The sequence below is a fragment of the Theobroma cacao genome, chromosome 5, assembly GCF_053813885.1.
Source record: "Theobroma cacao isolate CCN51 chromosome 5, ASM5381388v1, whole genome shotgun sequence".
NCBI classification, from domain to species: Eukaryota; Viridiplantae; Streptophyta; class Magnoliopsida; order Malvales; family Malvaceae; genus Theobroma; species Theobroma cacao.
Genome location: NC_142643.1, coordinates 43,092,198 through 43,114,709, shown reverse-complemented (window position 1 = coordinate 43,114,709; position 22,512 = coordinate 43,092,198). Strand labels below are relative to the sequence as shown.

The following is a 22,512-nucleotide window of genomic DNA, read 5'->3' as shown; positions in this document are numbered from 1 at the left end:
GATGAAAATTTTATTCTATATATAAAATACTTTACAGATTAATAGCAAAAATACTCATTGATAATATTTTTTGAAAAACTAAAAAAACACTTTGTATTAAACTTAGTAATATTAAGTTCATGTATATTAATATTTAATTTAAAATATTAAAAAATATTAAATTTGATTTAAAAGATTAATATTTAAATTATTAAATATTATTAAAACATTAAAAATATTTTTTAATAAAATCATTTAAAATAATTACATTTTTTATTTATAAATTATATAAATTTTACTCATAATTGTAATAAAAAATATAATAAAAACATATTTCCAATGGAACACATGGGTTCTCTGACGTTATCGGTAAAAGTACAGATCATTGCCTTCCTGAGCTGTCATGTCACCTACTGCTACTAGATATATAGACCCTATCCTTTGTTGTCCAGTCTAAAGCTATCATGCTACATTGTTCTGTCATACATGTTAAATTAGCTGAAAAATCGTTGTTAAATTTGGTGTCTGTTCTTGAAGGGATACACACCAGTTGGCCAGGTCCAAGTAAACGTAACCTGAATTCTGGATTTCAATTCTCAGTAATGATTTCATGTGAAAAGCAAAGCAAACAAACAAACGACATTGTCAACAGCGACACACCAAAGCAAAAACCAAATCGAAAACTGCTTCAGCAAAGAAATATCACTATCTATTTTCCAAAACGGTGGCTAAGCTAGCAACATCTTCGGCAACTAGGACAATTGGCCACTTTCTGAATCTGGGATTAAGACTCGAAAAAAGAATAATAATATAATATGCCCCTCATTTACAATCCACGCAAGACCCACCAAATAACTATTAAGATCTTCCTTATCTAATAATTATTTACCCATATAATTTTATATATTATCTTTTATGGGTTTTATTTGGCCTTTTAATAGCTGTGTCAATAAATGTTTGTTGTTGCATCTTGCATGCCAGGCCACCAAACCTTATTTACAAAATCTTGTTACTCTATATGACTTGTATGTATATCTATAAAATCAAATCATTTGGGATCATTGCTTCATTAGGATTTACCAGGGGCTGGCTTTTTTTTTTTTCCCATTTTTTTTAATCTTTTGCTAAAATGGGTGGTACTGGAATGCTGAATAATTCAACTATGATATGTGCTCCGTTAATGGCTCAATCTGTGGAGCAAATGGTTAAAGACATGCACCAGGCAAAGGCTGAAGGTGCACAGCTTGTTGAGATTAGGCTGGACTATATCAAGAATTTTCAGCCCCACCAGGATATTCAAATCATCCTCAAAAACAAACCTTTGCCAGTGATCATTGTATATAGGTAAGCATCTTAACTGTGGTTTTTTCTATTTCTTAGTGTTTTGAGTGTGTTGGATGAATTTTGGATTTATGTTATTCAAATAGTCGTATGATTCTATGACTATTAGGAGATTGTAGTTGGTAAAATGCCTGGTTTTTGCCCATTTTAGAAGTGAAAATTGTATGTAAGAGATTCTTTTCTGTATGGTGCTGTATTCGGTTGTTGAGGAAGACAAAATAGGTCCCATCATTAATGTATTTGGCCTTTTAAATGGATGTAGCCGGTAAATCTGGCTCGAGTCTATACTTTATGAACTTCTAAATTTCTAAGATTTGGCCTTTCTTTCAGGCCGAAATGGGAAGGTGGTCAGTATGAAGGAGATGAGAACTCACGGCTGGAAGCACTTTGTTTAGCTAGAGAAATGGGAGCTGATTATATTGATTTTGAACTCAAGGTAGCCTTGTAAAACAGGGGTGGGTTAGGCTCTTGATTGTTATTACTCTGATTCTAATGTGGTATGTGTCATCTGAGGATTTAAAACAGGGGTATGAGAGTTTTTGTGCTTGTGAATAGTTGGTACAGAGTGTTGTACACTGAAGCTTTGAGGTCTCGTACCAACATGTGGTGTTAAGACTTCAAAGCTTCTTTTTGTAAAGCAGGGACCCTCTCCCTGTTGCTTTTGATATCCAATGAAACTTAAACTTTCAAAGAAAAAAAAGGTAGCCTTTTAAATTGATGTACTTTTTTAGCATTAATTTTGTTGGCTAGCTATTTTGCTCTTGATTGTTGCGTCTTATATTGCAAATTTCCAGATTTTGTCAACGTTTCTGCATTTTGTTACTTTCATTTCTATTATTCACTATGTTACAAACTGAAATATATTTCCACTCATTTTCTTTTTTCAAATATCTGATAGTGTGCATTATGGAAATTGGTGTCCTCTTAAAATAGCCAGAAGTGTCCTAGCTGGTTTTCCCTTTGAATGACCAATTTGTTCCCTTGAAATTTCTTTAGTTTTATCTGACTTGCATATCATGTGATTGTCCAGGTGGCTTCTGATCTTATTAGGGAACAGAAAATGAAGAATGACAATGCTACCAAAGTTATAGTGTCGCAGAACATAGATGGTATGACCCCTAAAGATGAAGAGTTAAGCAATCTTGCTGCCAGCATCCAAGCTACTGGAGCAGATATCATCAAAGTGGTTGTAAATGTAGCTGATATTACAGAGATAGCGAAAATTTTTCATTTGCTTTCTCATTGTCAAGTATGAAACTCTAGCTCTGTTGTCTCTCCCTTTGAATATGTGCAGATCAGTTGTATAGACTGTTACTGTGGTATAACATTATCAAATGCTATTTATCTGCAGGTGCCAATAATTGCATACTCCGTAGGGGAAAGGGGTCTCATAAGCCAGCTATTGTGCCCAAAATTTGGTGGCTTTTTAGCCTATGGATCTATTGTTGGACATTCACTTCCTGGCATGCCTTCTTTATATAGTCTTAGGCATACTTATAAGCTTGACTATTTAAATTCAGAAACTAAAGTTTTTGGACTTGTTTCAAAACCTGTCGGCCACAGCAAAGGCCCTTTATTGCATAATCCTACCCTCAGACACGAGAACTTCAATGGGGTTTATGTCCCAATGTTTATTGATAATCTCAAGGAGTTCTTTAGCATCTATTCCAGTCCAGACTTTGCTGGCTTTAGGTATGTCCTATAATTTCATTTTCATATGTGATCTATTTTTATCTTTGTTAGATTATGTCAGGTCACTTTCGTTTCACTTAAGTATACAGCCATTGTAAGCTGCACCTCTTCTTATCTTGGTCTGCCAAGCTTCTTAGCATGAGTTACACTCTGTGTTTTGGCCTTTTAGGCATTCAAAACACATTTAAGCCAGTGACTTTCTTTGTTTAACTAAACTCAGAACTGGCCTTGACAGATTTACTAGAACGAATTATGCATCTAGGGAAATTTTATTTTATGTTGCAACTAGCTCTTTAGTTGATATACCAAACACTGTTCTCATAACTGGAAGATTATGAATAGTAGCAATATACTGATATATATGCCATCTTTCTTTGATAAATAGCTTTATTTCTCGACCTTATTTTCAGTTTTTGGAATGATGTAGCCAGGTTTGTTTCCCACTGTCCTCTGAAATGTAACTTCTGATTTTCCTCATTTCAACGAATTGCAGTGTTGGATTTCCGTACAAGGAAGCTGTAGTTGAGTTCTGTGATGAAGTTCATCCACTTGCAGAGGTTGACTAGAATCTTACAAACATGTTAGAATTTGCAATTTCCCATTTATTTGTTCATTTCCTTTCTTTCGTGCTCTATTGCATTTCTGATGCAGGGATTAATGCATGGTAAATCAAAGCACCAATTTCTGGCTACACTAAGACCAACTGAATCTCATTTTTAAGAAGTTCAACTTATTGAGAGAGGCATGCCAAAGAATATAAGACTGGTTTGATCAATTCACAGGAAAAAAAGGAAAAAGAACAAAATATATACAGATACAAGTTTTTAATTATTCATGCTTGTGAAAAATTTTCTTTGCAAATGGGTAAAAATGGTATTTAGTTTAGGAAGAATATTCACATGATCCTGGTTGTAGACGTTCAAATTTTACTATCTGAGCTAGTTGGTATTGCATCATTAGACATGGAACCTTTTGTGATGGGAGACCAAAAGTAGCAGAGGAGTACACTCAAACAAGGCTAGGTTGACATGTTTGATGCTGATGTGTATACCAGTGCCAAATACTTGAGATCCTTGAATTATCCTTTATTCATAGTTCTTACTGCTGCAACTTCCTATACCTAACGCTAATAGCATCTGCTTTTAGTTTCAAGCATATGCAATAGATATTTGAGAATGTTTCTTACATGCATCATCAGTCTATCGGTGCTGTTAATACCATTGTAAGGAGGCCTTGTGATGGGAAGCTGATAGGTTATAATACTGACTGTGAAGCTGCAATAACTGCAATTGAGGATGCTCTAAAAGGTACCTGACATTGATGAACAATTGCTCATCATGTCCTCACAGAGGTTTTGTTGTGTTGATTAATGAGTAGGCCATTCTAGATGCTGACATCGTGACACTTTTGCACTTGGAAATTATTATAGAAAAGAGATGCAGTAGTAATGAAGCATCTTCAGGTACTCCACTATCAGGGAAACTCTTTGTGCTAGTTGGTGCTGGAGGTGCAGGAAGAGCATTGGCATTTGGTGCTAAAAGCAGAGGATCACGCATTGTCATTTTTGACATTGATTTTGGTATGTCATTTGCAATGCTTAATGGGAAATGCATGGTTTTTCCCTCTATGCTGATATGATTGTCAATTATAAATTTTGTCTATTCCTTTGTAGTACATTATAGCATCAGGAATAAACTAAAAGATCATAAGTGGATAATCCAAACCCTTTCTTACTATTCTCATTTCTTGTGGAAAAAGAGAGAGCAAAGTCTCTTGCTTGTGCTGTCTCGGGTGAAGCTCAAGTTTTTGAAGAAGTAGTTAATTTCCAGCCAGAGAAAGGAGCAATCCTTGCAAATGCAACACCCCTAGGAATGCATCCAAAAACTGATCAGCGTATTCCTGTGGCTGAGGTTGCTCTACTTCCTGCACTACTGGAATAAAGTTCCAATTCTTTTTTGAAGAACAAAGTTCAATTTTGTTTCCTTACTGAAATTACTTGCTTTGCTTTTTCAAGTCAACTTTGGGGGATTATGAGCTGGTTTTTGATGCTGTTTACACACCTAGAAAAACAAGACTTTTAAAGGATGCTGAGGCTGCGGGGGCAATCGTTGTGGGCGGAGTTGAAATGTTCCTTAGGCAGGCTATTGGTCAGTTCAATCTCTTCACCAGTCAAGAAGGTATCTCTTGAATCTCTTCCCTCTATCTGTTTCATGACCTTAAAACTACATCCTAACTTCTCTGCACACCAGTTTTCTAATTAAATTACTTGGAAACTTTAGGCCTTTTAAAACCATCCAAAGATCTTTATAACAAATGTAAGTTGATGATTCAACTATTTCAATCTGTTGTTGATTTTAGCCATGAGACTATTTCATGATCAAGTTCTTTGTGCTGATAATCTGAGTCATTCTTCCTCAAAATTGCCTCCTAATACAGCCTGACAATTAGAGCAAGGATATATATTATCAATATTCCTAAATTGTTTTAAATGAGCTTCAATTTTTTGGTTCTGTTTTGCAGCTCCTAAAGAGTTAATGCGCGAGATCATTATGGCCAAGTTCTGATGTATTGCATCACATAGACAATATTGTAATATTCAGCAGTCTTCTCGTAACTTTAATGAACTGGCATTGCAATGCTCAGCTAATAAGCCACACATGAATCATTTCTGTTCGTGACAAAGTAGTCCTGACATAAACTTTTTGGTCTTAAAACAGTTTTAGCATCTCGTATTGCATTCAAAGTCACAGTAGGCTCATAACCAGCATGGCAAGAGGGAGTGTGGGGAAACAACTGTGTCCTTGAGAAACTATGAATACCCAGAGGCAGATTGGTGATGGTTATGTGCTTAATTTATCTGTTACTCCTTGTTTACTTCATTCCTCTAATTGGGTGCGTCAGCTTGGCTCCAATTTTATTTGGGGTTTCTAAGTTTGTGCTGCTATCCTCAAAACCTCAAGCTATCTGGGCTAAAAGACCAGCTCTTTTTTCACATGAACTTTGGGGCTGGGATTGAACTTTCTCTATCTCAATTCGGATCAGTGAGGCGCGCCCTTGCCATGACCTGAATCAAGACAAGAAAATAAGATTTACAGTGCTTTGACCCTTTTGAGACAAATTTGAGTCACATTTTTATGTTTTGAGGTATCACTACAAGCAATTATCATTGCGCCGACTACCAAAAATACCTCTGATGAAAGCCACTCCTTGCCTGAGGACTTTTTGCATCCAGGAAACCTTTTGAGGCTCTGCTTTTGAAGTCTCCTCTGGGAGACCCTATTAATAAATCCATTACTGTTCCAAACAATAAAATATGGGATGGCCAAAATAAAGGAGCCCAAAGCTAAAAACTGAACTTATAATACTAAATGCTCATGCTAAATTTGGATGAGAGCTTCAACTTACCAACTCCAATTAGATTGATTGTGTTAATCGAGAAAATGATTACTTAATACTGGAATAGATTAACAGATTACACCAAAGGAAGAATTACTATAAATTCAAAACGCAGGTGAGTGCTAAATCCCAATCTAATTTCTTCTAAGAACAAAGCTCAATCTCACCTAAACCCACCATTAAATATTGAATATACCAATTCTCAAGCTATCTTTGGCAATTAATTCTGTAACAAGAAAATATCTGAATGTACTAAGATTGGGGAGTCCATTAGATTTTCTGATTTTCCTCAGGTGTAACACATTAAGAGCTCCCCTAAGATGGATCATTACTGTCTATAAATTTCAACAACTAACAGAAAAATCTCCCAAGAGAGTATCAAAAGCAACATCTCTCTTTCTTTCTCTTATTAATTTCACCCCGTGCTGTCAACTTTAGCTAACACACTACTCTTTTCCATGCAAACTTTTTCTTGCTTTCTTTCAAACCCCACTGTCATGCACCTATCTATCTATCTTTCATATATATAACAAAAGGTTCAATTTCAAATTCTTTGCATGTTTAATGAAAATGTTTTCAGCTATATCAAGTTGCAAAACATATACATAGTCTTCCTTGGTCACATGTTGTTTTTTTCCTTTGCTTTTGTTAAGTTTACTGCAATGTCAGCTTTGTTTCATGTTCATTTTCACTTTTTTCTGTTGTGTCAAACTAATACTACTGGCTGAACAATGGGTTACTCTTTGTATTTGGTTTGCTTTGCTTGATGAATATTGGAAATATGTTTCTACATTCCTCAACTCTCAATTAATCTCAACTTTTTTCTTTGTTTTTGGCTTTCAATCTTAGTTTCTGATCTACTTCTGACATGAGCCACAGCAGGGTTCAAAGTAGACCAACTTTGCTATGCACACCAATAACGGGTACCACTGTTGGTCAAATGCTTACTGAGATGCGACTGGCAAAGGAAATCGGCAGCGACGTCGTCGAAATCCGGCTTGACTGCTTGAGAAACTTCAGTCCTCGCCAAGATCTTGAGATTCTTATTAAGCAGTCACCCTTGTCCACTCTAGCAACGTACAGGTACGAACTAAGCTAGTTTCAGCTGCCACATTTTCTTAATCAGATACCCAGAGGCGGAGGGGAGGGGGGGCGGGTGCCCTTTTTATGACTCGTTTTTATTTTTTAGAAATTTTATAATATAACCTTTACAAATATTTTAAAATTTTTAACATATTTTTATTTTTTAAAAATTTAAAAATTTTATTTTTATAATAATTTTTTGTTTATTGAAATATCTTTTATCAATTAATCAACAACTAATTTTAATAAAATTAAAACAAAATCAATTGCATTTAAAAAAAAAAATAAAACCAATTGCAATAGAATTATTTTCAAACCTCATTACTCTAAAATCTCACAACCACTACTTATTCTCTTTTCTTTTTACCAAATACCGTAAAAATAAAAAAAAAAGAATCAATTTTTTACACCTTTTTGCTCGTCAACATTCTATATGTAGAAAACTTTTACTCAGTAACTCAATTTTTATATCATGATAATTGGTAATATTGATTTATTTACCTATTTTAATTTCAATATTTTCAACTTTAAATTTTTTCTTTATTTAATAGTTTTTACTCGATGATTTTGATTTAGAATTTACCATCTTAATTATTTATTATTGAAAGCAATTTGATTAAATATCTAAGGTTAGTTATTACTTATTTATTTAAGGATTGCTTGATTGTTTTCTTACAAATTAGTTGTGCTTTTTTTTTTTTTGCTTAGATTCTTTTGAACAATTAATCTTTTTATTCAAGAATTGCTTTCTCGATGAATTATTTATTAATATTGTATTTAATTTTTTTAATTAATTTTAGAGAATTGCTTCTCTATTGGATTGTTTATTGATAGTTCTTAATATTTTTTAAAGAATTGTTTTTCATTGAGATTTTTTTTATTATATTTGTTAGTTTTTGTTTGTTATTACATTTATTTAGAAATTAAGATTATTATCATTATTAAATTATTTATGATTATACTAGTTAACTCCTTTTAAATAAATTATTAATATTGATTCCTTTGAATAATTTTCAGGATTTATTTGTATAATTTTCATATAAACTTTTTTTGTCTAAGTTGTTTTATATTATATCAAACATTGAATTCCTAGTATAACTATTTAATTTATAAATATTGTTTTCAATATTTTATCCCTCCAAATATAAAATCCCGACTCCGTCACTGCACATACCTAATCAGTTAGTTGATACTATTTGTCTCTTTGTTTAATAATTTGATGAAATCGACTATGTTTTTCTGTACTTTTCAGGCCAATATGGGAAGGTGGTCAGTGCGAGGGAGATGAAACCAAGAGGCAGGATGCACTTCGATTGGCAATGGAATTGGGTGCCAACTACATTGATATTGAGCTTGAGGTAGTTTATCTTTAGATATTTCATACAGTTCTACATTGGTTTATATCTTCAATGCCAGTAAATTTATTATTGACAGAACAATTCCAATATTTTCTTTTCCTTATATTCATCTTTCACTCCATTTTGTATTCGATGGCATGTCAATTGACAAGTCACTCCTATTTTATATGTCTAATCTACTCTGCAGGTTGCTCTTGACTTCATTAGCTCCATTTATGGAAAGAAACCTGATAACATCAAAGTCGTTTCTTCTCACAATTTCCACAATACTCCATCTACTGAGGCTATTGGCAATCTTGTAGCAAGGATTCAAGCTACCGGAGCTGACATAGCGAAGATTGCAACAACTGCACTAGACATCACAGATTGTGCACGTATTTTCCAAATCACTTTTCACTCTCAAGTAAGTATGCTGACTATATTCCATGGCAATGCTTTCTGAAACTGTAGTTCTATACCAGATTGGAAGTGATACCTTTCAAAACTCTAGATTCCAACAATTGGAGTTGCTATGGGCGAGAAAGGTTTAGTTTCACAGTTGCTCAGCCCCAAATTTGGTGGATATCTCACCTATGGTGCACTTGAGACGGGCTCTATAGCTCCTGGACAACCAACACTAAAGAACTTGTTGGACTTGTACAACTTTAGACTTATAAGGCCTGATACCAAAGTATATGGCATTATCGGGAAGCCAGTAGGCCACAGCAAAAGTCCTCTTATATTCAATGCAGCATTCAAGTCCGTTGGTCTTAATGCAGTTTATGTGCATTTCCTGGTGGATGAAGTGGAGAAGTTCTTTAATACCTACTCTTACCCTGACTTTGCCGGATGCAGGAATGATTCCCACTGGCAAGGCTTGACTGTAGTTTGTTTTATATCTCTATTGGCTTTAAAATCGAATAGAAGTAAGATTCAACTTAATAAAGTGCAGTTGTACAATACCCCACAAGGAGGTTGCCCTTGAATGCATGGATGAAATTGATCCCATTGCCAAGGTACCTGAATGATCTGCCAATCACATAAATTCTTGCTTGTAATTTCACCTCACAATTGATTATCTATTTCATTGTTCTAATTTTTACCAGAAAATTGGAGCTATTAATAACATTGTCAGGCAACCTGATGGGGGATTAATAGCATTTAATACTGACTATATTGGTGCAATCTCTGCTATTGAAGATGGATTGCGAGGTCTGTAACATGATTTGTGAAGAAACTATGAATTCTGCTTATGCACTTTCATGCTTTAGTGAAAGAATGGTTTTTCTTTTACAGGATTAAACGTTGTTACTGTAACTTCTTCTGCTGGCTCACCCTTAGCTGGTAAATTATTTGTGGTCTTAGGAGCTGGTGGTGCTGGCAAGTCACTTGCTTATGGTGCTGCACAAAAGGGCGCAAGAATAATCATTGCCAATCGAACATTCAGTAATAATCCAGCTTTCTATCTCCAAGTTCATTTTTATTTCGTTTTACTAGCTTCAACAATTATGTGCATCCCTTTGTTACTGCAGAAAGAGCTAAAGAGCTAGCCAACAAAGTTGGAGGGCAAGCAATGCCTCTAGCTGAGGTTGAAAACTTCTACCCCGAAGAAGGAATGGTTCTTGCAAACACCACATCAGTGGTAATGAAACCAAATATTGATGCAACCCCGATTCCTAAGGTTCACCCTCCTTGGCTGCTCCCTTTGTTAATTCCATTGATGCAAAGAAAGTTGATGAAATTGAATGTTAGATTATTCTCTGGCAACAAAGACAGTAATAAATCTGCAGGCTAAAAAAAATGTTGATTTTGTGAACTTTGCAGCATGCCCTGAAACATTATTGCCTGGTCTTTGATGCAATTTACACACCAGGCTTTTACAAGAAGCGAAAGACTCTGGGGCGGTTGTAGTTTATGGTACAGAAATGCTAATCCGCCAAGGCTTTGAACAATACAAGAACTTCACAGGTTTGCCTGGTAAGAGTTATCCCCCAAAGCTTATTTGCTTATTCTGTTCCTGTCTTAGTTCATCCTATGTGCTTTTAATTCATTTCCTTTCATCTTTGTTTCTCTACTCTGATTACAGCACCAGAAGAATTGTTTAGGCAAGTCATGGAGAATCACACATGAAACTGAAAAGTGATATCCCTGGTGCCCCAGAAATCATAATTTCTCCTCAGAGCAAATTTCTTTTAACGTTCTTATCATGTGAATTAGATGTCTACTTATATGATTGTATTACTAAAATCTCCATCAAGCACTTTTTAAATGTGAAAATATGTGACCCTATGTTGGGGCTTTCCTTACTGTTGTATAATTTCTTTCCTTCCATTCATCATTCAATACTTTCCCTGATTTCTAAAATCCTTGTGCTAGGTTTGGTTGGGAAACTAAACTCTTCAATACCCATAGATCAATCCTTTAATCCACATACTTTTCCTAACATTCCCATATTTAATGCTATGTGTGGGCAATCCAATATCTAATCTTCTGAATTTCCCAGGTATAACATGTTATATGCTTCCCAGATTTACAATTTCGCAAGTATAACACATGAAAGGATTTCTTTCTGAGTCGTAAATCATGTCCTCAGATATCGCAATCAGATTTCTAGTTACTTTTAAGTGTATAAAACAAATCTTCATCAAGAACTTGACAAACACCAACATTTTGGTTATGTTGGGGCCATTGCACTTTCAGCATGGCCCTCATCAGAGAAGGAGGTGAAACCAAGTTCATGTAGCATCATTAGCCATGGTACTGCATATCAGAAAATATTGGGTTAAACTATACAATTTTTTTTGAAACCATATGCATGTTAATATAAGCATTTTGCACAAAATACATGTACACACTTTATAAGCTGTGCCAGCACAGCACAATGGATCATAAAGTAGCGCTCTTGCTACTCCTAATTCCTAAAGCCAACTCAAGCCCTACAGCCTGGAATTTCTTACCAGAATTAATGCCATCATTGCGGATAAAACTATTGATATTCCACCACCAACTTAAAAATCCATAACAACAGAAAATTACATTACAAGCTTGAAAGCGGGATAAGAACAAGTTCATTCCACCACAAACAAGAAACAAGATCATTTTGATAGTACTTTAAAGCATCCACAATTATTTTCCATCCCTAAACATTTCTGACTTCTCATAACAATTATCTTAACATTTTAAAACATCCCTTACCACTCCCATCTTAAAGCATAAGGTAAAATATCTCCAACTCCTTAAGTTTTAATTCAAATTTTAAATAGGTGCATTAATTTTTGAAATGAACACTTCACTTCAAAAAAATATCTTCTGTTGGACACATAGTTTCAGCCATTAATTAACCGTTAGCGTTTTTATTAATTTGATAACATGATAATATTAAAATAATAATTTTACCTTTTATTAATTTTAAAAATTATTATTATTTGAAAATCCATTATCTAAATCTATATCAGAAAAGATTAGTCTTCTTTTGTCCTTTCTAGTTCCTTGGTGAAATGAAAACAAACAATGCCAATTGAAGCAATTTAGGCAGAGGAGCATGCTTACATAAAGACTTCCAAGCAACTTAAAAATATTTTATCTTCTACATCCATATCAACAAAATAAACTTACCGCGTCTCGTTTCAAGACATACAACAAGCTGTTTCTATGGGCTAAGGAGATTCGGCTGTCCTCCGTGCAGAAGAATAATGATGAGATTCAAGCTCCTTGAGGCTCGCTGCTGCCTCCTCTCCAATCCTGGCCAGCATTCGGTCTGTTTTTTCTGCTTGCTGGTCAAACTCAACACTTCTTTGCTCCACATGGTCATTAAGAGATGCAAATCCTGAAAAGATTGCCGTCTGCTTCAGCTCCGACACCAACTTAAGCAAAGAATCAGCTGCCTGGACCATTCTGGCTGCACGCATCTCCATCATGAAAGCTTCTTGTGAATTTCGAACTGGTGGATCATTTACCCGGGCAACATTAACAAGCTGGGTGAAATTGTCGACGATGTTGACGATGTCGGTTTCCACTCTCTGCATCATAGTTTTTTGCTTCTGTGCCGCTGCCGCTGCAGCCGCCGCCGTTGGCCCAGTTCCCACTCCCGTACCTTTGTTCATCGCTTGAAAAGACTTCTCTCCCTTTTTGTCCTAGCTTGGGCTTAGGTGGTGACCCAAGTAGTTTGTTGTAACCCGCCGGACACCCTCTTGCTAATGGCACTGTTGGAAGATCAAAGGAGTGATTTTACTCCTCTGGAAGCAGCACTTTTCTGCTCAAAGTATAAAACTTTCTACCTTCCCCCTTCTTTCCTCTTTCTTCCGCCACTTATGCTCCCATTTCTTTCCCTTCACCAGATCTCTTTCTCACCATGATTGCATCCTCCATCCTTTGTCCTTCACTCTCAACGCCGGCAACACTATCCCTCCTTGGCTTTCTCATAAACCGGTGGCTTTATCCCTCCTAAGCTCTCTCGCAAACCGGCGGCATAGCCCTTCCTTCTCTCTCACAAACCGGCAGCACCAGCCCCTCCTTTCCCCCTCACTAACTGGCAGCTCTCTCAGAAACCGGCGGCACTCCCTAAATAATTTCTTTCCTCTCCTTTCACCCAAAAACAAAAACCCCTCCACTCACTCACCCAACCCGCGGCATTTTGTTTCCTCTTTTTATTTTTTGGTTTCTTGGCTGCTAGAAAATTAGGATTCATCACGATTTCTTTTTTCTAAAAATTATTATTATATATTTTTTATTAATTTAAAAATTATTATTATTACATTTTTAAAAAAATTAAAAAAATGGAAAACACCGATCAATACTCTTCAACTGCTTTCCTCGGTACTCTTTTTTTTTTTTTTTAAATATAATAGTAATTTTTTATATTAAAAAAGAAAAAATATTTTAATTCTTTCATAATTTTTATTAACGACAGTTACATTTTTAGAATAAATTGCTTATTTTAAAAATTAATAAACTCGATTAATATTTCGATTAATAACAATTACCTTAACATTTTAAAACATCCACTATCACTTCCATCTTAAAATATAAGGTAAAATATCTCCAACTCTTTAAGTTTTAATTTAAATTTTAAATAGATACATTAATTTTTGATATAAACACTCCGTTTTTAAAAATATCTTTTGTTGGACACATAATTTTAACCGTTAATTAATTGTCAATATTTTTGTTAATTTGATGTCATGTAATATTAAAATAATAATTTTAACTTTTATTAATTTTAAAAATTATTATATTTTTTTTATTAACTTAAAATTTACTATTATTATATTTTTTTAAAAAATCAAAAAATAAGGAACACCTGTTGGTCCTCCTCAACTGCTCCCCTTAGTACTCATTCTTTTTATTTTTTATTTTTAAATATATAATAATAATTTTTTAAATTAAAATAAGTATTTTAATCTTTTCATAATCTCTATTTATTGTGTTTATATTTTTTAGATAAAATGTCTATTTTAAAAATTAATAAATTGGTTTAAAATTTCGATTAAAATTTAAGAGTGTAAGAGTTTTTTACTTTTTAACACATATTAAACAAAAGATACCAATTACTTTGTCATGACTGACTTATTCTCACTTGCTTTAGGTCTCTGTTCCTTACACTTCTGCGCCTCCATTTTTCTTTTGTCAGTGGAGTTGCCGTTCTGGCTAAGGAATGAGCGAAAGAGAGGAGAATTGACATCGTATATCATTGTCAAATGAAACCCTAGTTAACTTTTTTTTTTTTATAATTGAAAAAGAAGAGATTCGTTACTTTGCTTTTTAAGTAAGGGATCATGTACTAATCAATTAACTAAATGTTCGAATGTAAATCTTAGCTACCTTTATTTGTTCACAATAACGCAATTTTTATAACCTAAAGTGTTAGATAAGTAGGTTAAATTATGTAATTAGTTTCTATATTCTGACAAAGTACTAGATTTAGTTATTGTATAATAATTTATAAACATTAAATTCTTTATATTTTTTGAAATTGATAATGTTAGCCTAATTATTAACAATATTAATTTTTTTATTATTTATGTTAACATGGTATTTTTTATTGATGTGATATTAAATATAATAATTTGTTAACGATGAAGTGACATTTTTTTATTTATTTTACAACTTTAAATTATGGAGCACAGAAATTCAATTATTCTCTATCTCACAATACTCTTTTCCTAAATCATATAAACTTATTTATACTTTTCTTGAAAAATAAACTTATTTATATTTTTAATTTATTTCTTTTCCAATCTTATTTAAAACCATTAACTCATGTTGAATAATTCTAGATCTATACTCATAAGATCATGTTAATATTTGGTCATACTATATCAGTATTATTATTACATCATTTATGAAATGTCACATCATTATTATCACGACAAATTCAGTATCACAATATAACAAAAAAATTTTAACAAATTATATTGACATTGTCAATTTTAAAAAATATAAAAATTTAATTTTTATAAATTATTATATAAAAACTAAATTCATTATCTTAATAAAAAATAACAACTAATTACAAAATTTGACAAAAATATTGGAAATATGTCTTTTCTATCTAATTTGTCCAAATAGAGCCAAAAGAAAGGACAATTTGGTAAAATCAGCTTTGAAGCCACGCTCACTTAGACTTGGCAATTAGTGTTAACGTGTCGTAAATGTGTCAGATACGATTAAATACGAAATACGTTAAGGTTAAATATAAATACGACACGTTTAATATTTATATCTTAAATTTAAAATACATACACGTATAACACGATACGACACGATTAACACGTTTAACATGATTAACATATTTAATACGATTAACACGTTTAATACGATTAACACGTTTAATACGATTAACACGTTTAACACGATTAAATAAAAAAATTTATAATTAAATATAATTTTATTATTTAAATTTAAATTTATAATTATAAAAATAATTATAATAAAATAAAAATAATAATAATATCAAATAATCACCAAAAGTTAAAAATTAGAGTTGAGTATGTATAATTACATTATATTCTTTATAAAATTAAAAAAATTATTTAAAATTATTTATATAAAATTAAAATAATTTTAATTAGTAATTTTTAATAAATTAATAAATGTGTCACGTATATACGTTTAAACACGATAATATGATTAAACAAACACGATAATATGATTAAATAAACATATTTAAACGTATTTATCATATCAGACATATTAAGATATAAAAATTTTCATACCTTAATATATCAAATATAATTAAATACGAAACACGTTAAAATTAAATTTAAAATTTATTTAGCTCGTGTCGTATTAACATGGGTTCAAAATGGTCATGTCTACGCTCACCTACGTAACCAATATGGGCGAGGGCCGCCTTCACCTAACTCGAAAGGTGACTGTTTTACGCAATTATTTTTTGTTCGCTAAAACCGATACGAATAATAAAAAGAAGAAAGGCTACACGTAACTCACCCCCCACCAAACCATGACTCCATAGAAAGAACGAGAGAAAGCTCACTACCTTCTTGGGTTTCTTCTCTGCCTCCTGCTCACCAAAGTCTCAAAGCCATGGCTTTTGAAAGCTCTACGGTAACAATCTTTTTCTTGTTCTTTCTCTCAGTTTCTTTCTGGTTTTTTTTTTCGTTACGAAGTTGGGTAAAAAGCAAAAGGAAGTTCCGGTTTTGAAGTGTTCTTTAGTTTTCTTTGATGATCACCAGTTTGGATGTTGGGGACAAAGGAAAAGGAGGAAGAGAAATGAAGTTCTGGGTTGTTCTTGGATATTGATTTAATGGTTTCTTCTTTAGTCTTTCGTAGAAGTTTCTTACTTTTCAGGCCACCTTGAAAAGTTCTAATTGCTTCCAATTTTTGGAAATGAAAGAGAAGTACCCTTGATCTTCTGATTGTGTTGAGAAAGTAATTTCTTTTTTTTTTTTTTTGTGTTTTGATTGGTTTTTAGTGATTTGAAATTGCATAGGATGGAAAATACAAACTTTACAACTTTTTTCTTTCCTTTTCCTTACTGGATCACTGGATGCTGGTTTTATGAACTTAGCTTAATTGGCTTTAAGTTTTTATTCTGCTTTAGATTTTGATATGCTTTTTGGTTTCCTTGATTTCATTTTGGTTTACTTGGTCAATTTCCTTAGCTGCCAGATTAAAGCATCTCATGCCTGCATTTGCATCATATATAATTCTGATTTCTTTTCTGGTTAAATTCAGAAAGACATATATAAGCTTCAAAAATGTTTTATTTTCTTGGGTCATTTTGTTATATTTGATTCTGAACTAGTTTAACTGTGTCCAAAAATCTTTGCTTTGTCATTGAGTGCACTGTTTTGTCTGACTTCTTTTTGGTATTTTTTTAGTTGCCGATCACAGATTTTCAAATTGGTGATGGAGCTCAAAGGAATTCGACATTAATTTGTGTGCCAATAATGGCAGAATCTGTTGAAGAGATGCTGGTTAAGATGCGAAAGGCAAAGGAACTTGGCGGTGATCTTGTTGAGATTCGCGTGGATTTCTTGAAGAACTTTATTCCTAAACAAGATCTTGATATCTTAATCAAACAAGCTCCTTTGCCAACTCTTGTCACCTTCAGGTACTGAATTATCCATTGAAGGAAATAAAAATGGTCGCATCTGTTATCCATGATATTTCGGTAAATTTGCTTTATCTATGTTCTGGTTGGAAAGGTAAATTGAGCTTAGACTAATGTTCTTTTGGTTGCATGAACTAATTTGAGATAAAAAGGAATGATACTTAAGTTTGTCAGGTCTTTTTTTTTTTTGTTTCTTTTTGGTAGTAATGAAGAGCTCAACTTGATTGAACCAAATAGTAATTAGACTGAATGAGTGGTCTAATTTCTGTCTTATGCCAAATTATATTGAAGTTAAAGATAAGAAGCAAAACTTCTTCGAGTAGGAAGAGTTTAAAATCAAGTTTAAAGCCTGATCATCTACATCATTCTTTTTATGCTCATAAGCAACTTGGTTTCTTTCAAACATTAGTCAGATTCAATAAGTTCACTAAGCTAATTATGTAAAAGCACCCAACTATTCATAAACTATCAAAGTGTGATTGCCACATTTGATATCTTCCATATTTACGTACCCCTTTTATGGATAATGCACTTTTAGGCCAAGATGGGAAGGTGGTCGATATGATGGTGATGAAAGCAAGCGGCAAGAAGCATTACGTCTAGCCATGGAATTGGGAGCAGATTACATTGATATTGAGCTTAAGGTTGGTCACTCAAATGCTATGCTCTACGACAATGTTGTCATAGTTATTGCTTGCATTCTTAAATTCGATTTACTTGTTCATTTGGTGGAATCATTTAAGAAAATTTCCATTTTGACTCTTGAAGGTTGCTCATGACTTCTTCAGTTCTCTTCCAAGGGATAGGCCTGAAAATGTCAAAATTATAGTTTCTTCACACAACTATGAAAGTACTCCATCTGTTGAGGAATTAGGTGACCTTGTGGCGAGAATACAGGCTACTGGAGCTGACATAGTGAAGATAGCAACAACTGCCTTAGACATCATAGACAATGCTCGATTGTTTCAAGTACTTGTGCACTCTCAAGTAAGTAATTTACAATTTATACTTTTTGAATTTGTTCTTACAAACTTTATGTTGTCTTTCACTTTTATTAGATTTTACTGTGTACTACCAGAAACACTGACATATAGCAATAACCTTTGAGTATTGGACAATGGAAGATAAATGTATGAGCTCCCATATTCAATTACAATTGCAACGCCTCCTGTTCTATTTTATTTGGAGCAAATGCCAAAACTCTCTTTTTTTTTTTTTTTTTGTTTCTTTTTGTGTTCTTCAATTCTTTTCTACATTAAAAATGACATTTCAGTTGAATCTGTAGGTGCCAATGATAGGACTTGTTATGGGTGAGAGGGGTTTGATGTCAAGGATCCTTGCTGCAAAATTTGGGGGATTTCTTACTTTTGGTACACTTGAGGAAGGAGTAATATCAGCCCCTGGGCAACCAACTGTGAAGGAATTGTTGGATTTATACAATATGAGGCATATTGGACCTGATACCAAAGTACATGGTGTTATTGGAAATCCTATTGATCACAGCAAAAGTCCTCACCTTTACAATGCAGCATTTAAATCCACCGGTTTCAATGGAATATATCTACCTTTGTTGGTTGACAATGTCTCAAACTTTATCACCACTTATTCATCCCCTGATTTTGCTGGATACAGGTAAAATCTACTCTGGGAGGCTTGACAGGTTACTATAAGTATAGTACTCTTTTTTCAGTGTCCTGTTGATAATAAGTATTTGTATTGAGTCTCCTACAACATGCTTTGAAAATGATTATTTCTCTGCCTGATAATCCGGGGTATAAACTTTTTTGTGTTCATGAGCAAGTTGGCAGTCTCTGAATAAAATTTAGACTTCAATTGCTGGAGAAAAAAATCGAAGACTTATAGAAGTCAATTCAAAGCCTAATATCATTATCAATAGATATTTATCTTTTGCAAGTCCTGTACAGTTCAATTGTAAATTAATGTTGGAAAGATTTCAGAAAGTTCAAAGATTCATGAGGTTGATGTGATAGAGATTTCCTGAATAAATGCATTTATGATGTATGGTTTAGAGGGTATAATGCACTTCTATTATGCTTCCTTTTTCCCAAAAATCCTTGGAATTTCAGGAGTTAGTCTCTTTGTCAACACAAGTAATAGTTGTCTATTCCAAAATGCAGCTATACTATTCCTCACAAGGAGGCTGGACTTAAATGCTGTGATGAGGTTGATCCCATTGCCGAGGTATTTGGTCCACTCTGACTTCAGAGTGTTACTTAATGTGTTTCCCAAGCCATTACCTCACAAGAAATTTCAGTCTTAATATATTGACAAAGGTGTTGCTTTATCATATCAGATAAGCTTGTTTGATTTTTCATTTTTTTTAATCTAAATCTTTACAGTCAATAGGAGCAATTAGTTGCATGATCAGGAGACCAACTGATGGCAAATTATTTGGTTACAATATTGACTACCTTGGAGCTATTGCAGCTATTGAAGAGGGATTAAGAGGTTAATGCCTTTACAAGCTATTCAACATTCTGTTTATGCACCTTTTCTTCCGTCCTTTCCTAATGTGATGTTTAGACCTGCCTTTTTGTCCCCTTCTTTGCAGCAACCAGTGGTGCAACACCTGCGTCTGGTTCCCCTTTGGCTGGTCAAATATTTGTTGTAATTGGAGCTGGTGGTGCTGGAAAGGCAATTGCTTATGGAGGATATGAAAAAGGAGCTAGAGTGGTGGTTGCCAACCGTACATATGGTAAGGATCTTCAAATAGTTATATCATTATGTTATATGACATGATTAGGATGAAATTTTTTGCCTTTCAGTATATTAGTATATTAGTATATTGACAACGTGGTGCAATGCTTTCTTTGCCTAATATACTATGAAACATCTAAGAATTTTGGTGGGCAGATGCTTAATAGGTTAAAACTCTTGGTGCAATGATATTACGTTGAAACGTTGATAACAGTTCATTCTTTTCATCTATCTTTTTCTCACTCATTAAGCTGTCATGAATTTTAATTTTTAGAGATGAATGGAATGCAAAATCTTCTTTTTGTCAACTTTCATGCCTGAGACTACATGTGTCTAGGTCCTTGTTTGGCATCTTTAATTGTGTGATTAGTGGTTTGTTTCTCATTGGCAACTAAAGGATGACTGTGTTTTCTTCTTACTGGCAGACAAAGCCAAAGAACTTGCTAGCAAAGTTGGAGGACAAGCAATTACTCTTTCTGAGTTAAATGAATTCCATCCAGAAGAAGGAATGATCCTTGTTAATACTACATCTGTCGGAATGAAACCAAAAATTGATGAGACACCAGTATCCAAGGTTTACCTCCCTTCATTTTTGTTTTCATTACACAGTTCTCATGAATGCCTGACAAAAGGATAAATATGTTCATTTTGAATAGATCTGTTGCTTAGTAGCAATCTCCTCCGATTCATTTTAGACCTGAAATTGGAACAGCCTCATCAGGTTTGGATTTAGACATTTCCCTTTTCAGAAACAACAAAACCATTCAATTTACATAGCTGTTAATGCATTCCCTCTTCACTATTCTGATTCAGTAAATTTAACTGTTTTACTTCAGAGGCCTACCCTTCAACTTTAGAGGCTTAAGAATAACATCTTTTCTCTATCCACTCTTCCTCGATTATCTATTTGGGACATCAAAATCGGAAAGTGGAAGATTAGCCACTTATGACTTCATATTCTTTGAACTGATTGCATTTTATCCTTTCACCAAACAGTCACTTCAGATGCATAAAAGCCTTTCCTTCTTTTTCAGAAGTTTAATCAGTTTTCCTCTAGTAAAAGGCATTTTAATTTATTTCAACCATTTTGAAACATCTGGAAATCAGTTTCTTACGAGTGTATGTTTTGAAGCATGATTTCCTTTCACTTATAGATGACTGTATACATACTTATAGTTGATACTTGATATATTACTATATAATACTGTATGGGTGTATTCCTTTGATTGTTGAGAGCTTGGATAGGAATTTTGTGATTTTTAGGGTATTGTCATTGTTCTTTTTCTTTGTATTAATCAAGAAAAAGGTGATCATTGTCACTAATCTATGCTAATTTTAAGAATTTAATTCACATGAACTGTAATCGCTGTAATCGGCTATCCACATGTAAAGAGTAACTTCTCATTTGCCAAAAGTGAGTTGACACAAGTCTCTCTCTTTCCCCGCCAGGAAGCTTTGAAACACTACTCATTGGTCTTTGATGCCGTTTGCACTCCAAAGTTAACCAGACTCCTAAGAGAAGCACAGGAGTCTGGAGCCACTATTGTATATGGAGCAGAGATGTTCATCAATCAAGCATTTGTACAGTTTGAGATGTTCACTGGTTTGCCTGGTAAGAGGAAGCCGATGATTGACCGGATTCAAGAATTCTCTACCCCAAATTCTTTTTCTACTAATCTATGCATAGTCTTTCTTTCCATCTCATGATCTTTGTTTCATTTATCTATTGCAGCACCAAAACGACTCATTAGGGATGTCCTGGCAAGAAATACATAACAAGGAGTTAGCTTAGTGAAACTCTTGTTACAGCTGGACCTAAATTATCCCCTTATAACTAATTCTTTTCATTGTAGCTGTTGACACGTTCTGCTATACTAATTCATTTCCATTTTATTTTTGAAAATCTTCAAATTTATCAGTCTCAAGCATCATGTTACTTGTTAGGTTGCTACAATGTATCAGTAGAAAGATCAAAACCATGGAAAAGGATTCATGTAGTCAAAGGCTGTGAAGCCCTTATTCATGGACAAGGTTTGTTGTTTTAGTTTGGTCATTAACTTTTGAGGGTAGAATGAATCTGTTTTCATTTTGTGAGTCACAATGGTGACTGCATAAGATCTTCAGATTGCAAGATGAATTCTTGTCCTTCCTTCCTTATACATCCTTTTTTTATTTTCTCTGGAGGGTTCGCTTATTTTAATATTTACTTACCAAAAACCCTTTTTCCCATAATATGATATGATCAATTATTAACCCTTGTTGGAGGATGATTTAATATATATATATATATATATATATATTCATTTAATGAAATATTTTCACTTTACTTTTCAATAATTCATACAACAACAATAATAATAATTGTCCATAATTTTAACCTTTTATTTTTAA

The 22,512-nt window shown here is 33.5% G+C and overlaps 3 protein-coding genes and 2 pseudogenes across 5 annotated transcripts; 3 read left to right on the top strand and 2 right to left on the bottom strand.

Moving 5' to 3' along the window:
- The first annotated feature begins 920 nt into the window (after positions 1 to 920).
- On the top strand, positions 921 to 5,849 carry LOC18599879 (bifunctional 3-dehydroquinate dehydratase/shikimate dehydrogenase, chloroplastic-like). 2 transcript variants are annotated; one of them, XM_088806984.1, is made up of 11 exons: positions 921 to 1,323; positions 1,651 to 1,756; positions 2,351 to 2,569; positions 2,672 to 3,012; positions 3,506 to 3,569; positions 4,211 to 4,319; positions 4,442 to 4,591; positions 4,771 to 4,922; positions 5,027 to 5,189; positions 5,533 to 5,601; positions 5,730 to 5,849. In XM_088806984.1, the coding sequence occupies exons 1-10, from the start codon at positions 1,109 to 1,111 to the stop codon at positions 5,574 to 5,576; spliced, it is 1,563 nt and encodes a 520-aa protein (XP_088663110.1). In that variant the 5' UTR covers positions 921 to 1,108; the 3' UTR covers positions 5,577 to 5,601; positions 5,730 to 5,849. The 2 variants fall into 2 exon arrangements, with proteins under 2 accessions (XP_088663110.1, XP_007030118.3); XM_007030056.3 differs by having other exon boundaries at positions 5,533 to 5,849.
- A 2,894-nt stretch (positions 5,850 to 8,743) lies between these two features.
- On the top strand, positions 8,744 to 11,044 carry LOC18599878 (bifunctional 3-dehydroquinate dehydratase/shikimate dehydrogenase, chloroplastic-like; annotated as a pseudogene). The gene is made up of 9 exons (XR_016026423.1): positions 8,744 to 8,849; positions 9,037 to 9,252; positions 9,340 to 9,677; positions 9,772 to 9,844; positions 9,935 to 10,040; positions 10,125 to 10,274; positions 10,361 to 10,509; positions 10,653 to 10,805; positions 10,915 to 11,044. The product of XR_016026423.1 is annotated as a bifunctional 3-dehydroquinate dehydratase/shikimate dehydrogenase, chloroplastic-like (transcript).
- Positions 11,045 to 11,145: 101 nt separating this feature from the next.
- On the bottom strand, positions 11,146 to 13,516 carry LOC18599877 (mediator of RNA polymerase II transcription subunit 22b-like). The gene is made up of 2 exons (XM_007030053.3): positions 12,444 to 13,516; positions 11,146 to 11,588 (listed from the first exon to the last, which is right to left on the bottom strand). The coding sequence occupies exon 1, from the start codon at positions 12,929 to 12,931 to the stop codon at positions 12,485 to 12,487; it is 447 nt and encodes a 148-aa protein (XP_007030115.1). The 5' UTR covers positions 12,932 to 13,516; the 3' UTR covers positions 11,146 to 11,588; positions 12,444 to 12,484.
- Positions 13,517 to 14,374: 858 nt separating this feature from the next.
- LOC18599876 (wound-induced basic protein pseudogene) lies at positions 14,375 to 14,518 on the bottom strand (annotated as a pseudogene).
- Positions 14,519 to 16,238: 1,720 nt separating this feature from the next.
- On the top strand, positions 16,239 to 22,252 carry LOC18599875 (bifunctional 3-dehydroquinate dehydratase/shikimate dehydrogenase, chloroplastic-like). Its single transcript, XM_007030048.3, has 11 exons — positions 16,239 to 16,394; positions 17,171 to 17,403; positions 17,942 to 18,047; positions 18,172 to 18,390; positions 18,689 to 19,035; positions 19,542 to 19,605; positions 19,764 to 19,872; positions 19,976 to 20,119; positions 20,547 to 20,695; positions 21,571 to 21,733; positions 21,854 to 22,252. The coding sequence occupies exons 1-11, from the start codon at positions 16,374 to 16,376 to the stop codon at positions 21,895 to 21,897; spliced, it is 1,599 nt and encodes a 532-aa protein (XP_007030110.3). The 5' UTR covers positions 16,239 to 16,373; the 3' UTR covers positions 21,898 to 22,252.
- Positions 22,253 to 22,512: the final 260 nt, after the last annotated feature.

Bases quoted from the DNA above. Each gene is read 5' to 3' on its own strand.
- LOC18599879 (XM_088806984.1), top strand. From the start codon at position 1,109: ATGGGTGGTACTGGAATGCTGAATAATTCAACTATGATATGTGCTCCG. The intron at 3,013-3,505 runs GTATGTCCTATA...AACGAATTGCAG, and splicing joins CCAGACTTTGCTGGCTTTAG to TGTTGGATTTCCGTACAAGG. The intron at 4,320-4,441 runs GTACCTGACATT...AAATTATTATAG, and splicing joins AATTGAGGATGCTCTAAAAG to AAAAGAGATGCAGTAGTAAT.
- LOC18599877 (XM_007030053.3), bottom strand. From the start codon at position 12,931: ATGAACAAAGGTACGGGAGTGGGAACTGGGCCAACGGCGGCGGCTGCA.
- LOC18599875 (XM_007030048.3), top strand. From the start codon at position 16,374: ATGGCTTTTGAAAGCTCTACG. The intron at 17,404-17,941 runs GTACTGAATTAT...ATGCACTTTTAG, and splicing joins CCAACTCTTGTCACCTTCAG to GCCAAGATGGGAAGGTGGTC. The intron at 20,696-21,570 runs GTTTACCTCCCT...TTTCCCCGCCAG, and splicing joins ATGAGACACCAGTATCCAAG to GAAGCTTTGAAACACTACTC.